Below are 22,224 nucleotides of genomic sequence, written 5' to 3'. Positions count from 1 at the left end.
TGTTTGGTTTTTCATGACATCATTTAAATAATTTATGATGAATTCCAACACAGCTCCAGGGACCTGGAGGTTGTGGGTTCGATTCCTGCTCCGGATGGCTGTCTGTGAGGAGTGTGGTGTGTTCTCCCTGTGTCTGCGTGGGTTTCCTCTGGGTGACTGTCTGTGAGGAGTGTGGTGTGTTCTCCCTGTGTCTGCGTGGGTTTCCTCTGGGTGACTGTCTGTGAGGAGTGTGGTGTGTTCTCCCTGTGTCTGCGTGGGTTTCCTCCGGGTGACAGTCTGTGAGGTGTGTGGTGTGTTCTCCCTGTGTCTGCGTGGGTTTCCTCCGGGTGACTGTCTGTGAGGAGTGTGGTGTGTTCTCCCTGTGTCTGCGTGGGTTTCCTCCGGGTGCTCTGGTTTCCTCCCACAGTCCAAAAACACACGTTGGTAGGTGGATTGGTGACTCAAAAGTGTCCGTAGGTGTATGTGTGTGTGTCTGTGTTGCCCTGTGAAGTACTGGCACCCCCTCCAGGGTGTATTCCTGCCTTGCGCCCAATGATTCCAGGTAGGCTCTGGACCCAACGCGACCCTGAACTGAATAAGGGTTACAGATAATGAATGAATGATAAATTCCAGTTTAAACAGTGGATTGTACCTGCTTCTGAAATACTACACTTTTCACCTGTTTAAATCTGAAAGGTTGAAAAGATGGTAATTCACACTGCATTGAAGTGTTTCTAAATAGAATAGTAATCTACATGAATCAGCTGGAGGTCAGAGATCCACTGTGGACAGTCGGCGGATTATTGGTCACTGCTGGTTGACGTAGGGTGCTGTTTGGTCAGATGTTAATTGAGGATTTGTCCAGCTGTTCATATTCATGAAAGCCTGAACTGATTGAAGCACATGCAGCATTATTGAGAGAGAGAAGGAGGAGGCAGCTCTGTTTTACTCTCATTTCTCAATCAGAACTAATTTGGAAAGAGGATTATACGGCGGGATCCCGCTAAGCTTCAGTCAGGCTTTGATGTTATATTCTCACAGGCATATTGCATTGAATAAGGCATCTAATGAAATTTTCTATACTGTGCGTGATGTTATTAGTCTGTGGAGTGATACATCCCACCCTTGAAATTCATAAGCTCTATTATTGAATCACTTATATCTCTCTCTCTCTCTTTCTCTCTCTCTCTCTCTCTCTCTCTTTCTTTCTCTCTCTCTCTCTTTCTTTCTCTCTCTCTCTCTCTTTCTCTCTTTCCTTCTCTTTCTCTCTCTCTCTCTTTCCCTCTCTCTCTCTCTCTTTCCCCCTCTCTCTCTCTCTTTCCCTCTCTCTCTTTCTCTCTTTCTCTCTCTCTTTCCTTCTCTTTCTCTCTCCCCTCTCTCTCTTTCTCTCTCTCTCCCCCTCTCTCTCTCTCTCTCTCTCTCTCTCCCTCTCTCTCTCTCCCTCTCTCTTTCTTTCTCTCTCTCTCTTTCTCTCTCTTTCTCTCTCTCTTTCTCTCTCTCTCTCCCTCCCTCTCTCTCTCCCTCTCTCTCTCTTTCCCTCTCTTTCTCTCTCTCTCTCTCCCTCTCTCTCTCTTTCCCTCTCTTTCTCTCTCTCTCTCTTTCCCTCTCTTTCCCTCTCTTTCCCTCTCTCTCTCCCTCCCTCTCTTTCTCCCTCTCTCTCTTTCTCTCTCTCTCTCTCTCTCTCTCCCCCTCTCTCTCTTTCTCTCTCTCTCTCTCTCTCCCCCTCTCTCTCTTTCTCTCTCTCTCTCTCTCTTTCCCTCTCTCTCTCTCTCTCTCTCTAAGATTAGAGGAACCAGTGGCACTTGCTTTGTCATTTAAAATATGGGCAGACAGAAATTATACAGGAAATCGCTGTCATTCTCTCACACCCTCGCTCTCTCTCTCCCTCTTCCTTTCATTCTCATATGTTTATACAGACAGTATGATGAGTCTCATTGCTGAGGCATAGCAAAGTGCTATAGAGAGATGTAAAAAAAAAGAACGTATATACGCCACACAAACCTGGAGTCGCTAAAAGATTTCAAAAGTAATTTAGAATCACTTCTGCTCTTATTCTAAATCATGTTTCTCTTTCCCCTCTATCAGGTTACATCTCGCTGGACGTTCCGCTGCCCCGGCTGCCCGCAGGCGCTCTCGCACGACGACTCTCACTTCCACGAGCGCCACAAGTGCATCAACTTCTTCGTGAAGGTGTACGGCTACATGCCTCTGCTGTACACGCAGTTCAGAGTGGACTCGGTGCTCTTTAAGACTCGGCTTCCACACGACAAGACAAAGTGCTTCAAGTTCATTTAGCAGCTGAGCACAGACCCTGGGAGAGGGGACTGGGACAGAACGGTGTTCAACTGGGCAGCTTTGTGGTCAGCTCACAGCCAGTAGGACCTTTCTTTACAGAGTGGGGATTTATACCTGAAACTGACCCGGCTTCGAGCTTCGGGGAAACTGTTAAACTGTTGCTTTAAAAAAAACAAAACAAAAAAAAAAACGCTCCTCTTTTTAGTTTATCTGTGACCCATCAGCAACCACTACTGGTCTCGTTTCAGCACTTTCTGACCCCCCAATTAAAAACAGAGACACAATCCTGGGCAGAAAGGCACGGTGTTATTCAAGGACACTTTAACAGATCCCAAACGGAACGTTGTCGTGCTTTAGGACTGACAGACTGGCCGCGCATACGGTCACAACACGGGCAGATGGTCAGCGCTCCTCTGGAGAAACGTCTCTCTGAGAGTTGTGGGAGAAACGGGGGGAGCAAGGCGTTCTTGTGTCGTTGCACTCTTATTTTTAACTCATTTTGCATTTATATATTATATATATATATATTCTCTTGTATATGAAAAGCACTGATGGTCACAGAATTATATTTGTGTGTTGAGTGTGTGTGTGTGTGTGAGAGAGAGTTATACATTTCAATTACAAACCATTTCATTTGGAGTCGTGCGATACGAAGAGACTGATCCCTGTCTTGATACCAATACTCCTGATATATACGAACTGAACAAAGTACAATTTCTGTGGAAAAACTGTGGGTAAATGCGTTCGATCTGCTCAAGTAAAACTACAAAAGTCCTGCCGTGTAAAAGTACTTAAGTATCAAAAAGTAAAAGTACTGTGACAATTAACGATTACTATTTATTTGTTGTTTAATTTAATCACTCAAGTTTTACGTAGATTACTCCGGGTACAGACAGGCATTACTTAATACAGCAGTATCATAATTATGTAATTATAATTTCACAGTACTTTTATTTAGTTTTTAGTTCACGGAACTGCCTTGTAACTCGCGTTTAGCTCATTCTCCACTAGTGGGCGCTACTCTCTCATATTTAGGAACTGATCCACAAGGAGCTGCTATTCAAAGCTTTGCATCAAAGACACACTATCCTTGTTTATGCTTTAGTATGTTTTACCGAGGTACTTTTGTATTTTTACTACGGATACATTTTAAAACGTCAAAATTCTACTTTTACTCACGTCCAGAAGTTGTTCACTGTGCAGACTCCAATATCAGAAAATCCAAACTACAGCGATAGCCGTTAGCGAGTGTTTGTAACGTGTGGCCCTTATTCAAAGCCCCAGCCTCCGGGATTCAGCGGTGACGTGACGAGATTCTGTGAACAGAAGAGGGAATAAAACGTTTCCCCAGAGGACAGCAATGGGCGGGCGATAATGACTTTTTGACTAAGCTCTCTGCTCTGTAATGATGATCATTAGACTGGGACCGGCTCCAATGGCTCTGCTTGCGAGTTAATTTCCATACTGACACACAATCGCCTCAAAACTGAGTGAAGGGAATTTGTTGATAACATCAATGCAAACTGTCTTTAAAAAATAACACGTCTGTCCATAACTCTAATGTTGCTGACAAACACCGTTATGAGGATGTTCGGATAATGCTTTTTTTTAACACGAGGCGCATGATGCTAGGCAGTGTGGGCGTGTTAGCCACACCTAAATATTAGATTATTAGATAAACTTAGATAAGTGCTGTCCTCCAAGCATTTTAGCTCTGTTTGAAATGACTAAAATGGCCGTCTCTAATCAATACAACAGCTGTCATCACGCTATCTGTAGCAGTTTGGTTGGATTTGATTGGTCGGCTCTGGGTGGTGTAGGACACCCTTTTGTGATCAGTGTTAACGTTTTTTTTCACCTTAAATTGTGGTTGTAATAACAGAATATGTTGCACAGGTTGAAGGCCTTTTCACACCAGTTTTGATGGAAGAGATGTTGACGGTTGTGGTAAAAGCATTAGTCAAGCCATCATCCTGGACGCCATACCGTAAAATGCTAGCAAAACAGTTCATCTTGCAACATGCACTTTTAATAATAAAACCCTCAGAGGAAATTAGTACTTGACTGAGCTCTTAAACAATTTTCAGTCCCAGAGCTCCACTAGCAACGATAAAAAGAAGCGAGAAACTTTGGAAAGGCATCATCTGAACATTTTACCACATTTGGTTTCAGCTGTTGGCTAACATCCATTAGCATTAATGCTAGTTCCCTTGTGGGGTTAGGGTTAGGCCAAGGGGAGGTTCAGCGAATGTGTCTGTTTCAAGGGTCTTTGGAGGTGTTAAACAAAGAATGGAACCTTTTTTAAAATCATTCTCCAAGGGTCTTTTTTTTCCTGTCTTTTTTATTTTGAGAGCTGCTTTTAGACCAGATGTGGAGGGGAAAATTATTGTCCAGTTATTAGCACAACTGTTACTGAGTATTATTTAAAATACTACATATCACAACTCATCGGAAGCTTTAAAAAAATGTTTATACACTTTTAAATCCTCAAACTGACACGTGTCCTGCACATTAACTTCTTGCTGACTTTGTCCCATTGGAAATGCAAAAGAGCAGTAAAGTTTCATCATACTGACACTTAGTTTTGTCCTTTGTTTGTCATCTCTGTTGTGCCACAAACTTTTATGTCCAGGGTTTTTATTTTCTCCCCAATCCCTTCATTCAATATTTAACAGTTGTTACATAATTTGTAAAATCCTATAAAATTTCATCAGGGACTGATCAATAGAAATAGTCCATAACCTAGAAGGACATCTTTATTATAATTCTGAATGTTTTTTCTTTCTTCTTCAAAGTTACAGTTTTGTCCTGACGGTGATGTGCACATCTGTTTCAAATACATTGAACTGTAAGGTCACAGATAACAGATGCCTTTTTATGGGAATTTTTTTAAGCCCTACGGTTACTTGGACTGTGTGTGTATAAATTTGTTGAAGTTTGGATTTAAGAAGTGTTTGTTATTTGTTTTAATTTTTTTTCCTCTCCATTGCTGATTATTGCCACTAGTGCATGGAGTTAGAGCGCGAGGCGCTGAATCAGAAGCACAGAACTCTGGGACTGACCGAGTGGACGTTAGTGTGGTCCTCTTTAACACTAATAAAGCAGCCCGTGCCATTGTCTCCATAACTCCAATATCTGCTGTGTGGATTTATTTAATTAAGGCTAACAAATTTAACCCGTTAAAATCCTGTTGGTCTAAAATTATGTAGCGTAATTACCGGCCACTTTAATTACAATATTGGAAGTACTTTACTCACTCAAATCAATATTTTTCAGGAGTCATGTGTGTGTAGATTAATGTCCAAGACTTGCTTGACTTTGAAAGAAAATATGTTTTTAGATAAAAATATAAAAACGCTTTTGTTTAAGTAGGTGCTAATACTGCTAAGATTACTAGCGCCCCCTAACTTCGGCCACCTCCCCTGCTTGTGACAGTCAAACGAGACAGTTGCTACCACATTCAGTGGTTTTCAGAGGTTCACAATGAGATTACGTTTGTCCTGTGTTGGTATCCGTACTCTACATGTAAGGATTAAAATGGCGGTAGATTTTCCCCTCAGAGAAAAGGAAGCTAACCGCTAAGCTAACTTTTACACTGAGGGAAATATCTGTGGCGAAATGGAAATGTGTTGTGTTTTACATGCAGTTTTGCACACAAATAATTACAACACTGTTAAAGATACTTAAATATTGTTTAGATATGTGATTTCTTGCAAGACTGGTGCTTAAATGCCCTACTAAGGCTTGATCTTATGTTTTATTGTTTGAGAGAGAGAGAGAATAATGAAGATTGTTTCTTTTATTTTAAAATTAACTATGATTTTTATTAATATTATTCAACAGTATATTTGAAATTTGGTTTGTCATCAGGTAGTCAACAGATTGTAAGATATTGGGTTATTCCCACTTTCCATAATTAAGGGCTTTAGCAAAAAATATATCTTTATTTCAGCACTAGTTTGTGTTTGTTGCTGTGCTGGGCCTGGCGTCTGCCTGTTGCTAAGCAACAACTAGCGCTAGCTAACTGACTAGCTAAGACCCCAGCTGTGCTACAAGCTAATGTTTCAGTATGTACAGACACATTTTGAACTAACACGCTAGCATATTTGGTGCTGTCTGTAAAACCTGTTAAGTTCAAATGGCTGCTATTTATTTTTCAGAGCAAATGGGGCTAATATCACTGTTTCAAATCACACTTGCCATTTCTCCCAAGTTTTCACTGCCCTTAAAACCACTTCAATGAATGTGAAACGTTTTTCTTCCTGTTTCTGCTCCAGCTTACACTGATTTGAAAATGTTCTGTAAAAATGACATGTAAAATTGCCTGTATTCCTAAAAAAATACAGAATGCTGTGGCAACAGATAATATTTATGGCATAGAAGAGATTCAGTATTCACGTATACATATATTTTTAGGCCAGACTCACTCCGAAACATTTTTTTAAAGTTGTAAGCCTGTTTATGATTCAATCTGTGAAGGATAGCAGCCTTTTATTTTGTCATTTTGCCAGAGATGGGCATTGAGATACAGCCATTATGCCCAAAATGACATAGTGAAGCAGTATTTGGGCTTCTTGTGTAGTGAGATCATGCCTGCAGACATCCTTCTGTGCTACGGTGAGCCCTCAACAGCCACCCATCTTGGTATTTACCAAGACCAAACACAAAAATAAAAAACAAAACAATCTAAAAACACAAACAGGGAACCATTATGGAGCTCCCCTGAGAGTCCCAGCCCTGGTCAGTGTCTGGCAGCTGCTATAATACTATTCTCCAGCACAGAATAGTAGCAATATATTTTTACCACCAAGTAACAAAGCATATTTATAAAAGGAGTTATTTATAAAAAATCCTATACAATTCAACTCTCCTGAGATTAAGAATGAATCACTTTACAAATGCTTTACATGAAAAAGAATAATTGAAAATGACCGACCACTGCCTTTAATGTTCTTTATAAAACATTATAAAAACACCTGGTCTTCACAAACCCATTCAGTTTGAATCACCCTTACAGACACGGGGAGGATCTCGTGAGGAGGGTTATGACTGCCAAACCCTTCTCCCCTGCAGCTAGATTGGCACAGCTGTTTTCCTTTATCCAGAACAGATTTGAGGAATCAAGAGTTGAGCCCTGAGCATTTCTGTAGGTGATAAACACCCTAACACACTACACCCCACAGTTGCTGAGCTTTTTTTTTTTTAACCTTCTCTTCCACTACTAGACAGTTAAAACATGTCTGAATTCTGATGAAAGGGTAACAGATGGCCTTCTGGAAGTCTGAATGTCACTGAACATTTAAAGTGTTAAGATATTAAGCCAGAGTGATTCTAGTGAATTTCTGAACAGTTAAAATATTAAAATATTAAGCCAGAGTGCTTCTAAAGAAACACACTGAATACGAATGGTTCACTGTGGTGTTGATAACCAGATATCTGACACTTAAAGCTCTGCACAAAAAAAAAATAACGGATAATCTCTTTCCACAAATAAACACAGTTCTAGGCTTTTGTCAAAACACCACAAGGGTCAAACCCCACAGCAGTATCGTATTCAGACAAGAAGGCGGAGACTTCTAAAGTAGCAGCACAAAAATCAGAATGACTCCATATAGGATTCAAGCAGCCCACAAAAACTGACTAAATGGTCTTGTTTCACAGTTTGCGGGTTGGATGCCTCCCGAAACCCAAATAATGAAGGAATCATTATGAATACATTGATGTCTCAGAGGTTGCTTTGATAAATACCTTTATTAACTTTATAGGTCTTTATAAGTGGTAAAAAATGTATTTCTTAGATTTGTTATTATTTCTATACTTCGATTAAGACCAGTCCACCATGTCGCCTACTTGGAAGAGTGAATCCTAACAGATTTTATCATGCTAAAATATCTTCATATTGCCCAATTTCCTGACTGTTTCTGTACTCAAAATCTCATGCACCTAACTGTTCAGTTTGCTGAGTCAGACCTCTTCAATATCACTGTGACCCAAATGGAAACTTAAAATGAAGTCTCCTGATGAGGAATGTTTTTGATTGTCTTGGTTTGTCCCTGGGTGGCATGGTGGTGCAGCAGGTTAGTGTCGCAGTCACACAGCACCAGGGACCTGGAGGTTGTGGGTTCGATTCCCACTCTGGGTGACTGTCTGTGAGGAGTGTGGTGTGTTTCCCCTGTGTCTGCGTGGGTTTCCTCCGGGTGACTGTCTGTGAGGAGTGTGGTGTGTTCTCACTGTGTCTGCGTGGGTTTCCTCCGGGTGCTCCGGTTTCCTCCCACAGTCCAAATACACACATTGGTAAGTGGATTGGCAACTCAAAAGTGTCCGTATGTGTGTGTGTGTGTGTGTGTGTTGCCCTGTGAAGGACTGGCGCCCCCTCCAGGGTGTGTTCCCGCCTTGCGCCCAATGATTCCAGATAGGCTCTGGACCCACCGCGACCCTGAATTGGATAAGCAGTTACAGATAATGAATGAATGAATGGTTTGTTCCTGATCTATCCTGGAATCCCAGATTCCCCCACCTCTGCTCTAAAGGAAGTGTACACTCAGGATCCAGTGGCATATTTTAGAAGTGAAGTTATGGTGTCTGTAGGGAGTTTTGGATCACAAACACAACTCCAACTGATCCCAGAGATATTGGGTAGAGCTTCATCACTCCAGAGAACACAGTTCCACAGACTAACGCTGTGCAGGTCATTTTTTTAATGCTTTTCTGTGGAAATATAAGAAGCTTTGTGTGCACAACTGAACATCTTTGTCCACAGTGGATGCTCCTTAAAATAAATGGTAAATTAAATGTATTAATTATTAAATAATGGATGCACAATGCTGTTGAATATCTGCTTGCGTCCATGACTTCTGCCTATAGAATGTTTTCAGCACAGCCTCTGTGTTTATGGAGACCATTTGTTTTTCTCCACAGAAATGTTAGGTGTGTGCAGCACCCTGCCATCCTCAGAGAGTTGGCTCTGGATCTTGTGACATCACTAATAGGGAGAGGTGATTTTTCCATGCATCTCCCAGCAACTGTGAGAGACAGAGGGAGAGAGAGAGAGAGAGAGAGAGAGAGAGAGAGACTAATGAGGCTCAGATTACAGCTCAGTCACAGTGTGTACTGTAACACTCTTCACCTCTGCTCACCCGGGGCTCACACTCAACGTGGTTATTGCCTTGTTCATACATTTTCAGTCTCCTTTCCTCTGTGCAGAGTGGATGGACCCTCAGCCACTTAATCCCTGCCACTACCTCAGCTCAGAGGGTGTGGGGCTGTGTTACAGAGGAAAGTCCCAAACCATCAGCAGCTGGACAGCTGTTGAGCTGCTGTTCTGCATAAGTGTTGGTGGAGCTGCTTTAAACATGACTAGTTATGAGCTGCTGCCTTTTCAAAGAAGGCTTAGCGTCTTCCAGAACAGCAGGCTAACAGAAACAGAAGTGTGTTATTGTCTGTTTAGCTCCACTGGAGTGGGAGTTTCAGCAGTAAAAAACAACAAAACAACAACAAAAAAAAAAACATTGTTAACACTTTCTGTGAAGTCTGTGTTTCTAAGCCTTTATATGTGCAGTTTTAACTCTTTGTAAGCGTACATATGGTTCTTGAAAGGCTCTTATAATCGTTCATTCATTATCTGTAACCCTTATCCAGTTCAGGGTCGCAGTGGGTCCAGAGCCTACCTGGAATCATTGGGCGCAAGGTGGGAATACACCCTGGAGGGGGCGCCAGTCCTTCACAGGGCAACACACTCACACCTACGGACACTTTTGAGTCGCCAATCCACCTACCAACGTGTGTTTTTGGACTGTGGGAGGAAATCAGAGCACCCGGAGGAAACCCACACAGACACGGGGAGAACACACCACACTTCTCACAGACAGTCACCCGGAGGAAACCCACGCAGACACAGGGAGAACACACCACACTCCTCACAGACAGTCACCCGGAGGAAACCCACGCAGACACAGGGAGAACACACCACACTCCTCACAGACAGTCACCCGGAGGAAACCCACGCAGACACAGGGAGAACACACCACACTCCTCACAGACAGTCACCCGGAGGAAACCCACGCAGACACAGGGAGAACACACCACAACACATTCATTTTGGATTAAAATAACTACGTCTACACACTGGCATACTGGATGAAAATAAGTACAGCTACAAACACAGCAGATTCACACTGGATTAAAACAAATACAGTTGGCCACACTATAGATTAATCGTGGGTTAAATTACTCTCCAGGTACTTTAGTCTGTAAAAACACACTGTAAGTTCATACTGGATAGATTAATAATCTTTTCAGGTAAGCTGATCTTTTCTTTCATCCAGTGTGAAAAACTACCCAGCTCCAAAGAGGCTTTTATGAGTTTGTAATAAAGTAAACTCTCCTTTACAAGAGTTTGGAGAAAGAGATCTGTGTCACTGCGGGAATCATTTAGCCTTTCTTTGAAATGTACAACTTCAGACTGGTGTAGAAGTGTTGTACAAAGAGAGATCGTCCTCAGAGATGAAGTCTCTACAGAGCAGCCTGGAGATAGCAGTGATACTGCAACCATGTCTAGGCCTTTTGTAGAATAAACCCAACGTGAATGTGTGAGAGAGAAAAACAACTCTTCATCTCCCCTTCCTGCTCCTCAGTGAGCATCTGATCACAGATAAAGAAATGAGAACTCTCTCAGTTCATCAAACACGCGGCAATGAGGGGATTAACTGTTTAGAACCGGGCTGTTCATAAGAACACAGCCTTCTCCATGTTGATTTATGAGGTTTAGCCAGAGCAATGGTAGTGAAACTTGGGGTTTGGATTACATTTTTTTTCTCTCTCTCTCTCTCTTAAGGCATCCCATATATATTGTGTCAGGGACAGTGCTTTTAGTCTTAATACTCTTTCAAGGACATTTCTGAACAGCTTTGACAAAGCTGCCATCATTTAGCCCCCCACACAACACCACTAAACAGACACAACAGTAAACCAATCACATCTACACTCTACTCAGCAACAACAGGGTGATGGAGACATGTCCCCTGAGCTTACTGTCATCACTATCGCATGTGGAGACTGCAGCAGATGACACAGTAAAGACATTTTAACAGATTTTTAAAACTACATATACACACATATATATAATATATAGATAATCTCTGAATTATTATTGGGCGGCACGGTGGCGCAGCAGGTTAGTGTCGCAGTCACACAGCTCCAGAGACAGAGGTGTCTGTCTGTGAGGAGTGTGGTGTGTTCTCCCTGTGTCTGCGTGGGTTTCCTCCGGGTGACTGTCTGTGAAGAGTTGGTGTGTTCTCTCTGTGTCTGCGTGGGTTTCCTCCGGGTGACTGTCTGTGAGGAGTGTGGTGTGTTCTCTCTGTGTCTGCGTGGGTTTCCTCCGAGTGACTGTCTGTGAGGAGTGTGGTGTGTTCTCCCTGTGTCTGCGTGGGTTTCCTCCGGGTGACTGTCTGTGAGGAGTTGGTGTGTTCTCCCTGTGTCTGCGTGGGTTTCCTTCGGGTGACTGTCTGTGAGGAGTGTGGTGTGTTCTTTCTGTGTCTGCGTGGGTTTCCTCCGAGTGACTGTCTGTGAGGAGTGTGGTGTGTTCTCCCTGTGTCTGCGTGGGTTTCCTCCGGGTGACTGTCTGTGAGGAGTTGGTGTGTTCTCCCCGTGTCCGCGTGGGTTTCCTCCGGGTGCTCCGGTTTCCTCCCATGGTCCAAAAACACACGCAGGTGGATTGGCGACTCAAAAGTGTTCTTAGGTGTGAGTGTGCGTGTGTGAGTGTGTGTGTCTATGTTGCCCTGTGAAGGACTGGCGCCCCCTCCAGGGTGTATTCCCACCTTGCGCCCAATGATTCCAGGTAGGCTCTGGACCCACCGCGACCCTGAATTGGATAAGGGTTACAGATAATGAATGAATGAATTATTATTCAGAATAATTTCTGCTTGAAATCACATTGTGAATTTGAGCTGGTTCGGACTCCACCATTTTGTGTGAAAGTGTGTGATTAATTGATCAGATTCTCTGAACTCCAGCTTCAGTGGAAGAGATAAGCCTCAAACATAGTCTGAGCTTTTAGTACAAAGACCTTAATATCATCAGTGTTACAAAGCCACTTCATTCAGAAAAAAAACCTGAAACTAGAACAGAATCGTGAATATTTCAACTTCATTTTAATTTGTTATCAGTTGTTGTATGATTATAGAAGAGTACTCCGGTCTCATGTCTGAACCACACAGTCTGAGGTGTGTGTGATGAGTGTTTTACGAATTGGTGAGTTACTAATGTCCATTATTTGCTATATAGCTACTTTAGCCTAGAGTACAGATGTTGGGAACCAGTGGTTTAGATCAGGAGGCTAGGAATGGTGTTCTGTAAAAGCAGCGAGGTCACTGAGTTCAAATTAATTTTTTTATAAATTAAAAAAAAAAATCAGACAAAATTTATGGGCTGTTGGCAAACGCTGAGCCCCACCACACAGTTAAGAACAGCTCCATCTGCAGCGTGGCCATTATTTCTTTATCAGAGAGCACATTCCTTACAAAAGAAGGCCTTTAACTAACAGCAGTTGCACAAAATCAATCAAAGTTTGACTGCTCAGAGATTCCTGGCCTGCTCACTCCTGACCCCTGCTGACAGCATTTCATCACACACACAGACCACTGCAGTGGAAAAGAACAGATCACAAAACGCTGTTCAGGAGGATCACAGACGAATAAAGTAATATTCAAACTGCAGCTCAAACGTGTAAATTAATATTCATGTTTACTGTTTGTGATTCAGAGGTTAAAATGTCATTTTACTGCTGCATTACTGCAATCTGATAAACAATTAACAACAAATTAATTTAGAATATTAATTATGGCTGAAACTGGACTTTTATAAATAATGTCTTAATTAGAGCCCAGACTTCAGAGACTCTGTACGAGTGGATCAGACACAGCAGTGCTGCTGGAGTTGTTAAAGATCTCAGTGACCGAAAATGTCCAGCCCACAGTGTCCTGTATCCACCAGTGAAGGACTAGAGGATTCATTCATTCATTTTCTGTAACCACTTCATCCTGTTCAGGGTTGCAGTGGGTCTGGAGCCCACCCAGAATCAAGGCAGAAAAACACCCTGGTCAGAGCACTAGTCCATTACAGGGCATCACAAACTCACCCAGTCACTCATACACACTTGTGGACAGTTTCACACAGCCAATCCACCTGCCACCTAGTGTGTTTGGACTGTGAGAACACACCACACTCCTCACAGACAGTCACCTGGAGGAAACCCACGCAGACACAGGGAGAACACACCACACTCCTCACAGACAGTCACCCAGAGGAAACCCACGCAGACACAGGGAGAACACACCACACTCCTCACAGACAGTCACCCGGAGGAAACCCACGCAGACACAGGGAGAACACACCACACTCCTCACAGACAGTCACCCGGAGGAAACTCACGCAGACACAGGGAAAACACTCCTCACAGACAGTCACCCGGAGGAAACCCACGCAGACACAGAGAGAACACACCACACTCCTCACAGACAGTCACCCGGAGGAAACCCACGCAGACACAGGGAGAACACACCACACTCCTCACAGACATTCACCCGGAGGAAACTCACGCAGACACAGGGAGAACACTCCTCACAGACAGTCACCCGGAGGAAACCCACGCAGACACAGAGAGAACACACCACACTTCTCACAGACAGTCACCCGGAGGAAACCCACGCAGACACAGAGAGAACACACCACACTTCTCACAGACAGTCACCCGGAGGAAACCCACGCAGACACAGGGAGAACACAACACACTCCTCACAGACAGTCACCCGGAGAAAACCCACGCAGACACAGGGAGAACACACCACACTCCTCACAGACAGTCACCCGGAGGAAACCCACGCAGACACAGAGAGAACACACCACACTCCTCACAGACAGTCACCCGGAGGAAACCCACGCGGACACAGGGAGAACACACCACACTCCTCACAGACAGTCACCCGGAGGAAACCCACACAGACACAGAGAGAACACACCACACTCCTCACAGACAGTGACAGTCCACTCCAGTTTGAACTGCTGTGTGATGCACTCGTACCAACGCAACACACACTAACACACCACCACGTACGTCAATGTCACTGCCAGACAGTTTATTATCAATCATTTATTATTAAGGAATTATGCAGCCGCTCATGTACCATCTTACGGATATCTTTGGTGTCTTGGGTGTGGTTTCGTGTGATTATTTTGTTAACGTAATTGTACAAACTGGATACCTTCTAGAGTGTCTCCCGTTCCGCGCAGTCGTCCTCTGCCGCTCTGCTGTACTGCCGACTGAGTGTGGCTGTTATCCCTGCTGCTACTCTGCTCTACACGCAGGCCAAGTTCGGCTGCTATCACAGCTGATACTCCATTAATCTCTGCTGTACTCAGACTTAATGCTCGTTCTGTATTTGCTCTGTTTATCTTTCACTCACTCACCTTAGCTTGGTCCTTAGCTGGATAGCTAGCTCATTTACTAATGGCTACAAAGCTTTAGCTAACCAGACTCTTCAACTCAGAAAGGAGGCGTGGCTATTATAGCCTTCTGATTGGTCAGGTAATAGTGACATAAGCATTACCCACTTTTAAGACTGCCCATTCTACATTAGCAGAGTATAGAGGAGAGCTGTAGTGGTTATATTTGAGGAGAAATGTATTATATTTCTGTTGTGTAGATCCAATTTGATTCAAACTGATTCCCTGAAGCATGGACCCCTCTAGACCTCTGAATGCGTTGTTTGGTATCTAGCACCAAGAAGATCCTCAGATCCTTTAAGTCCTATAAGCACTGAGATGGCCCCCATGGATTAGACTTGTTTTTCCAGCCCATCCCACAGGGCTCGATTGGATTGAGTCTAGAACGTGAAATCTTTGTTGTGTTCTTCAGACTATTCCTGAAGTGTGGCAGGGAGCACTGTACCTGTGAAAGAGGCCACTGCCATTAGGGAACACCGCTGCCTGGGAGTAGCTGTTGAATAGTAGGAAGGAGGGGGGGGGGGGAAATGAAAAAAAGGATGCAGGCAGACAGCAAAGAAAGTATTTAACCCCTCTGTAGCAGTGAACACATACACACACACACACTTGTGCACTGGAGGCTGTGAGCACACACCCATTCCTGTGTCCGTGGAGCAGCTGTGGGATTGTTGCCTTGGTCAAGGGCCCCTCAGCCGTGGATTGAGGGAGGAGGATAGTGACCCGGATCAATAGGTTACAGAAGATGAATGAATGAACGAATTATTAATAAAAACTGGTCAAATTATTCATTCATTGTCTGTAACCCTTATCCAGTTCAGGGTAGCGGTGGGTCCAGAGCCTACCTGGAATTATTGGGCACAAGGCGGGGAATACACCCTGGAGGGGGCGCCAGTCCTTCACAGGGCAACACACACTCACAGACATTCACTCACACCTACGGACAATTTTAAGTCGCCAATCCGTCTACCAACGTGTGGTTTTTTTTTGACTGTGGGAGGAAACCGGAGCACGCGGAGGAAACCCACGCGGACACAGGGAGAACACATCACACTCCTCACAGACAGTCACCCGGAGGAAACCCACGCAGACACAGGGAGAACACACCAAACTCCTCACAGACAGTCACCCGGAGGAAACCCACGCAGACACAGGGAGAACACACCAAACTCCTCACAGACAGTCACCCGGAGGAAACCCACGCAGACACAGAGAGAACACACCAACTCCTCACAGACAGTCACACGGAGGAAAGCCACGCAGACACAGGGAGTACACACCACATTCCTCACAGTCAGTCACCCGGAGGAAACCCACACGGACACAGGGAGAACACACCACACTCCTCACAGACAGTCACCCGGAGGAAACCCACACGGACACAGGGAGAGCACACCACACTCCTCACAGACAGTCACCCGGAGGAAACCCACGCAGACACAGAGAGAACACACCACACTCCTCACAGTCACCCGGAGGAAACCCACGCAGACACAGAGAGAACACACCACACTCCTCACAGACAGTCACCCGGAGGAAACCCACGCAGACACAGCGAGAACACACCAACTCCTCACAGACAGTCACCCGGAGGAAACCCACGCAGACACAGGGAGAACACACCACACTCCTCACAGACAGTCACACGGAGGAAACCCACGCAGACACAGGGAGAACACACCACATTCCTCACAGTCAGTCACCCGGAGGAAACCCACACGGACACAGGGAGAACACACCACACTCCTCACAGACAGTCACCCGGAGGAAACCCACGCAGACACAGGGAGAACACACCACACTCCTCACAGACAGTCACCCGGAACGGGAATCGAACCCACAACCTCAAGGTCCCTGGAGCTGTGTGACTGCGACACTAACCTGCTGCACCACCGTGCCGCCCACTGGTCAAATTAGATGAATGGAAATCAGAATTGGAATAAAACAGTCACTTAATCAAAGCCTATTTCGAAAAAGAAATTGTAGAATTTTTCGAACAAAATTGTAAAGAATTTTTATTACAAAAACATTCAAACATTTATGATACACACACACACACACCCCATCATCATCTGTATCCAGATACCGGCCTTCACAATACTGATACAGCAGTAGGTTAACCACACTGCAATATTCAAATGAGCCACAATGTCTGTACTATTCAAGCCTAGTGTACATTAAGCTTTAACCTGCAGTGAAACGGTGTCTTCATCTGAGCCAGGATTCAGTGAGGGATTGACCCACGGCTGTATTATTGATCCTCTGAGTCCAGTGGAGAGGTCAGTGAGGGGGGTCAGAGTTTCTGGAGGAAGCAGAGGACCAGGTCTCTTAGGGCAATGCGGAGAGGCTCATTGTTGTCGCAGACAATGTGTGTGGCATCCTCCTCCAGCTGGATGAGAGCGTCTTCATCTTGAAGGTGCAGGATGTGTCCGTCCGCCGTCTCCTCCACCTTTACCTCTGTGATGCCACTCTGACCATGACAATAAACAAACAACAACAAAAAAAAAAGCGATGAATTAGAGCTTAATACTTTTATTTCAAAACCTGCAAGAGCTGCAAATATGAATCCTTAATTATATCCTATGTTTATTTATTTATAACCCGTGGTTTCCAAGTCCAGTGCAAAACGCACACCAAAGGCCCCCTTTGGGACGAGCTGAAGTGATCCAGAGTTTGTATCCAGAGCTAATCATCCAACATCAGCCACGTTCTCACGACTGAATACCATCAAATCCTCACAACAATGTTTCAACTCCACACAGTTCAAGTCGAGTGTGTGATGTAGATATGGAACTCCCACCATGTTATAATTGGTCCTGATGCTGTAACGCTAGCCAGTGTTAGCCTGATATCTCCAACGTAAAACTAAAGAATTAAAAGTCAGAAACCAAACATGTCTTGGTTAGTCAACTACATTTAGGATCTTTTTCAATTGTATGCAGCTGAATGCAATCACAGAAATGTGATTTAGTGTACAATCTTCTCAAAGTTGTGGAAGCTGTTACTCCAGCAACTGGGGACAAACTACCAGGAGATTGCCTTCGTTTCTTGGACATGAAACATTCATTCATTCATTCATTATCTGTAAGGAGTGTGGTGTGTTCTCCCTGTGTCTGCGTGGGTTTCCTCCGGGTGACTGTCTGTGAGGAGTGTGGTGTGTTCTCCCTGTGTCTGCGTGGGTTTCCTCCGGGTGACTGTCTGTGAGGAGTGTGTTGTGTTCTCCCTGTGTCTGCGTGGGTTTCCTCCGGGTGACTGTCTGTGAGGAGTGTGTTGTGTTCTCCCTGTGTCTGTGTGGGTTTTCTCCAGGTGTCTGTCTGTGAGGAGTGTGGTGTGTTCTCCCTGTGTCTGCGTGGGTTTCCTCCGGGTGTGTTCCTGCCTTGCGCCCAATGATTCCAGGTAGGCTCTGGACCTACAACGACCCTGAACTGGATAAGGGTTACAGATAATGAATGAATGAACTTTAAAGTGCAATACATGTATGGCTACGTGCTACGATATTACAGCTCATTCGAACTTCAGACGATCAGAGGAGTTCTTGTGAAGCTTTATAGATACCCTCCTGTACTTGTTTATTCCTGTCTGTAGTTTGCCCTTTTTAAATGGGGAGCAGTGTGTTGATTTGCCTGTACAGCACTCAAGCCTCATGTAAATAAAGATTATTATTGTGGGTTAGGATCCGACGTGGGTGCGGCCGACTGTAACAGGCACTTTAAGCACGGCTGCTGATGACCGCTGCACTTCCAGAGGTGCTGAAATTACCAGTAATCTCCTCTGTGGGACACTTGCTGCTGAGTGAGTGCTTTAAGAGTTCATGTGGATGTGCGCGCAAACAGTGGCTGATGGGTAAAGCAGTTTATTACTAATGCTTAAAAATCTCCCGTTAGGAAACACACAACGCTTAAAAGGCTTCAGCTCTGCTCCATTAGCTTTAATTGACTGGAAAAAAGGAGGAAATACTGGCGTAAGACGTAAGAGAGTTTTGATCCATTTTCTAGTGTGAGTGTGTGTGTGAGAACAGAGAGAGAGAGAGAGAGAGAGAGAGAGAGAGAGAACACACAGTCCTCGCCTGCCATCGCAAAAGGGACAGTGAGTGACCCTGTCAAACACCCAAACACACACGCACACACACACCCCATATATAACCTTTTCCCCCAGTTCCGGTCACTGATGAATGTTGCCGGGTGTTTCCAAGTTCTAAAAAGTTACCCCCTGTATTTATTTAATTCAATATTTAATTGTTTAATTCAATATTTATGTTCTTCTTAAATTTTAAATTGTAACCCAGGCTTTGACAATACAAATGTAACTAATTTGTCATGTCAATAAAGCACCTTGAATTGAATTGAGAGAGAGAGAACACAGAGAGAGAGAGAACACACACAGAGAGAGAGAGAGAGAGAGAGAGAACACAGAGAGAGAGAGAGAGAGAACAGAGAGAGAACAGAGAACAGAGAGAGAGAGAGAGAGAGAGCACACAGAGAGAACAGAGAGAGAGAGGAGAGAGAGAGAACACAGAGAGAGAACAGAGAGAGAGAGAGAGAACAGAGAGAGAGAGAACACAGAGAGAGAGAACAGAGAGAGAACACACAGAAAGAGAGAGAGAGAGAGAGAGAACACAGAGAGAGAGAGAGAACAGAGAGAAGTTGCATGAGGTATTTTTCGGGAGAGTAGGTCTTTAAAAATTTTGCTTAAAACGATTTTATGAAGATTAATATTCCCATTTTTACTGAACCACATATATATATTGTTTATTTAGTTAAATAAGCTCCATCTCTCAATACTCTTCAAATGATGCTCAAATGTCCATATGTTTAAATAAGGTTAGGGTTAGACCAAGATTTACATTTTTTAAAGGTTATTCCCCCCACACTATCACTGCTGTTGGCAGAGTATTCTTTCACACGGTTAACAGCCCTCCTGCATGGATACATTCTCAGGTACTCTTTATTTACCGAGTTTCACATGTTGGGGAATAAATAAAACTTCAAATGTTTCCTGTGTAAAACTGAATCAACCTTTATATTCAATGTTAATTAGAACTGAACACAAGAAAGATGCTGAGCTTAAGTGTGTCCCTGCTGGAGGTTCACTTAACTCACGGCATAAATCCTCAGTGTTTAACCCAAGTGAGCGTCCTCAGTGTACTCAGTGCTCTCAGTGTTTTCTCAGTGAAGGTGGCATCAGAACGGAAGTCAGAACTGTGGTAGGGAGCAGTGGTGGGAGCTGTATGTTATGCCTCTCCTCCCCCTCGGCCTGAGAGACCTTTGAAGTGAAGCAGAGGAGGAGAAACACACACACATTCATTAAACAAGACGAGAGAGAGAGAGAGAGAGAGAGAGAGAGAGAGAGAGAGAGAGAGAGAGACGGGACCAGGCGGGGGAGAGCTGTAAGAAGTGCTGTGCGCTCTGAGAGAACTCTGCTTATTGTTTCTGATGTGCAGCATTAATGAGGAGAGCTGGAAACTGCAGCTTTTTTCGCTGCCTCTGAAACTGCGCTAAATTTGGGCCTTGTTCCAAACTCGTTATTACGCCTGGCTGGAAGTCGCACAGGTACCTGACACTTTCAGGTACTCCTGATTGATTTCAAACGCAAACCGCACTCTGTGCATGCTCCTTCTGTCTCTGAATCGCCCTAAAAACAGACAGAAAACACTGGACTGCTGTTATTTAAGCAATAATTTGGTGAGAACTTCTTAAATTAAAGGTAGTTGATTAACCAAGACATGTCTGGAGCTGTAAGGGCCCACAAGGATAGAATTACAGGAACAGAACCAATTGTAAACCTACAGCACACTCGCCTTTTGAAGTATATTAAAAATGGCTGTTCCCCCTTCCTTGTAGTTACAGCTTCTTTACTCCTGACAGTGTGGAACATTTTGGTGAGGACTCAAAGGCATTGGAATGGTGCTCCATCACTGGAGAACACAGATCTATTGCTTAAAATCCAACGTGAGCCCATGATTCAATGCTTGGCACTGGGTATTGTGACCTTTGACCTTGTGCAGGTAGTTATAAGCACAGTCTACCTTACACAGTTAAAGTGTCCGTAATGAACACCGTATAACGTCTACACTTCTGTCATTGTTTATAAATAACAGTGTGTCAGACAGTGTCAGGCTGCACACGGCCAATTAGACGTTACGGAAAATCGTGAGGTAAGCATGTGGTAATTTAACTTTGCAAATGCAAATTAGAGCTTGCAATATTTATGCAGGACAGCACGGTGGTGCAGCAGGTAGTGTCGCAGTCACACAGCTCCAGGGGCCTAGAGGTTGTGGGTTCGATTCCCGCTCCGGGTGACTGTCTGTGAGGAGTGTGATGTGTTCTCCCTGTGTCTGCGTGGGTTTCCTCCTGGTGACTGTCCGTGAGGAGTGTGGTGTGTACTCCCTGTGTCTGTGTGGGTTTCCTCCTGGTGACTGTCCGTGAGGAGTGTGGTGTGTACTCCCTGTGTCTGCATGGGTTTCCTCCAGGTGACTGTCTGTGAGGAGTGTGGTGTGTTCTCCCTGTGTCTGCATGGGTTTCCTCCGGGTGACTGTCCGTGAGGAGTGTGGTGTGTTCTCCCTGTGTCTGTGTGGGTTTCCTCCGGGTGACTGTGTGTGAGGAGTGTGGTGTGTTCTCTCTGTGTCTGCGTGGGTTCCCTCCGGGTGACTGTGAGGAGTGTGGTGTGTTCTCTCTGTGTCTGCGTGGGTTTCCTCCGGGTGACTGTGAGGAGTGTGGTGTGTTCTCTCTGTGTCTGCGTGGGTTTCCTCCGGGTGACTGTCTGTGAGGAGTGTGATGTGTTCTCCCTGTGTCTGCGTGGGTTTCCTCCGGGTGCCTCCCACAGTCCAAAAACACACGTTGGTAGGTGGATTGGTGACTCAAAAATGTAGGTGTGAGTGTGTGAGTGAATGTGTGTGTGTTGCCCTGTGAAGGACTGGCGCCCCCTCCAGGGTGTGTTCCCACCTTGCGCCCAATAATTCCAGGTAGACTCTGGACCCACCGTGACACTGAACTGGATAAGAGTTACAGATAATGAATGAATGAATGAATGAATATTTATTCAAACCAGACAGGACCCATCTGGTCAGATCAGGTTTGTCATCATTCTCTAGAAACATGATATGGGCACTATTTTTAAACACTTTCTCGCCCAGTGTTATCTCTGACATGAACGATATTTACAGAGCCTTTGTTCCCCTTTACTGCTGTAAACCGTCTACTCTTCTGGGAGGATGTTACACTACACATACCAACATTTCTTAAGGATCTGATGGTTCTGATCACAAACAGCACTCCCAAGTACAAACTGAACACACCTCTAGCCTCTCCACATTGTTTCATTTTGTTCCAAGGTGTTTGTGTTTGTTTCTATGGTCTTAGGGATGATACAACACCATTCAGTATCTTTGGGATGAGCTGCAGCGACATTTTGATGGGTACCCGAGGGGAGGGGTGGGGGAATCTGATAGAGTGTGTA

At 44.5% G+C, this 22,224-nt stretch overlaps 2 protein-coding genes across 2 annotated transcripts in view; one reads left to right on the top strand and one right to left on the bottom strand.

The window, feature by feature from the left end:
- Positions 1–5,697, top strand: part of extl3 (exostosin-like glycosyltransferase 3) — a 32,126-nt gene extending 26,429 nt beyond the window's left edge. The window contains exon 6 of the mRNA XM_066676117.1: positions 2,065–5,697. Within this exon, the coding sequence (XP_066532214.1) occupies positions 2,065–2,274 (210 nt within the window). The 3' untranslated portion in view covers positions 2,275–5,697. The remainder of the gene's footprint in view (positions 1–2,064) is intronic.
- An 11,108-nt stretch (positions 5,698–16,805) lies between these two features.
- ints9 (integrator complex subunit 9) overlaps positions 16,806–22,224 on the bottom strand; it is a 26,151-nt gene continuing 20,732 nt past the window's right edge. Inside the window, 1 exon segment of the mRNA XM_066676120.1 lies at positions 16,806–17,239. Within this exon segment, the coding sequence (XP_066532217.1) occupies positions 17,063–17,239 (177 nt within the window). The 3' untranslated portion in view covers positions 16,806–17,062.

This window comes from Hoplias malabaricus, chromosome 7, assembly GCF_029633855.1.
Source record: "Hoplias malabaricus isolate fHopMal1 chromosome 7, fHopMal1.hap1, whole genome shotgun sequence".
Classification (NCBI taxonomy): Eukaryota; Metazoa; Chordata; class Actinopteri; order Characiformes; family Erythrinidae; genus Hoplias; species Hoplias malabaricus.
The sequence above is the reverse complement of the archived record's forward strand: the minus strand, read 5'-3'. Positions and strand labels throughout refer to the sequence as shown.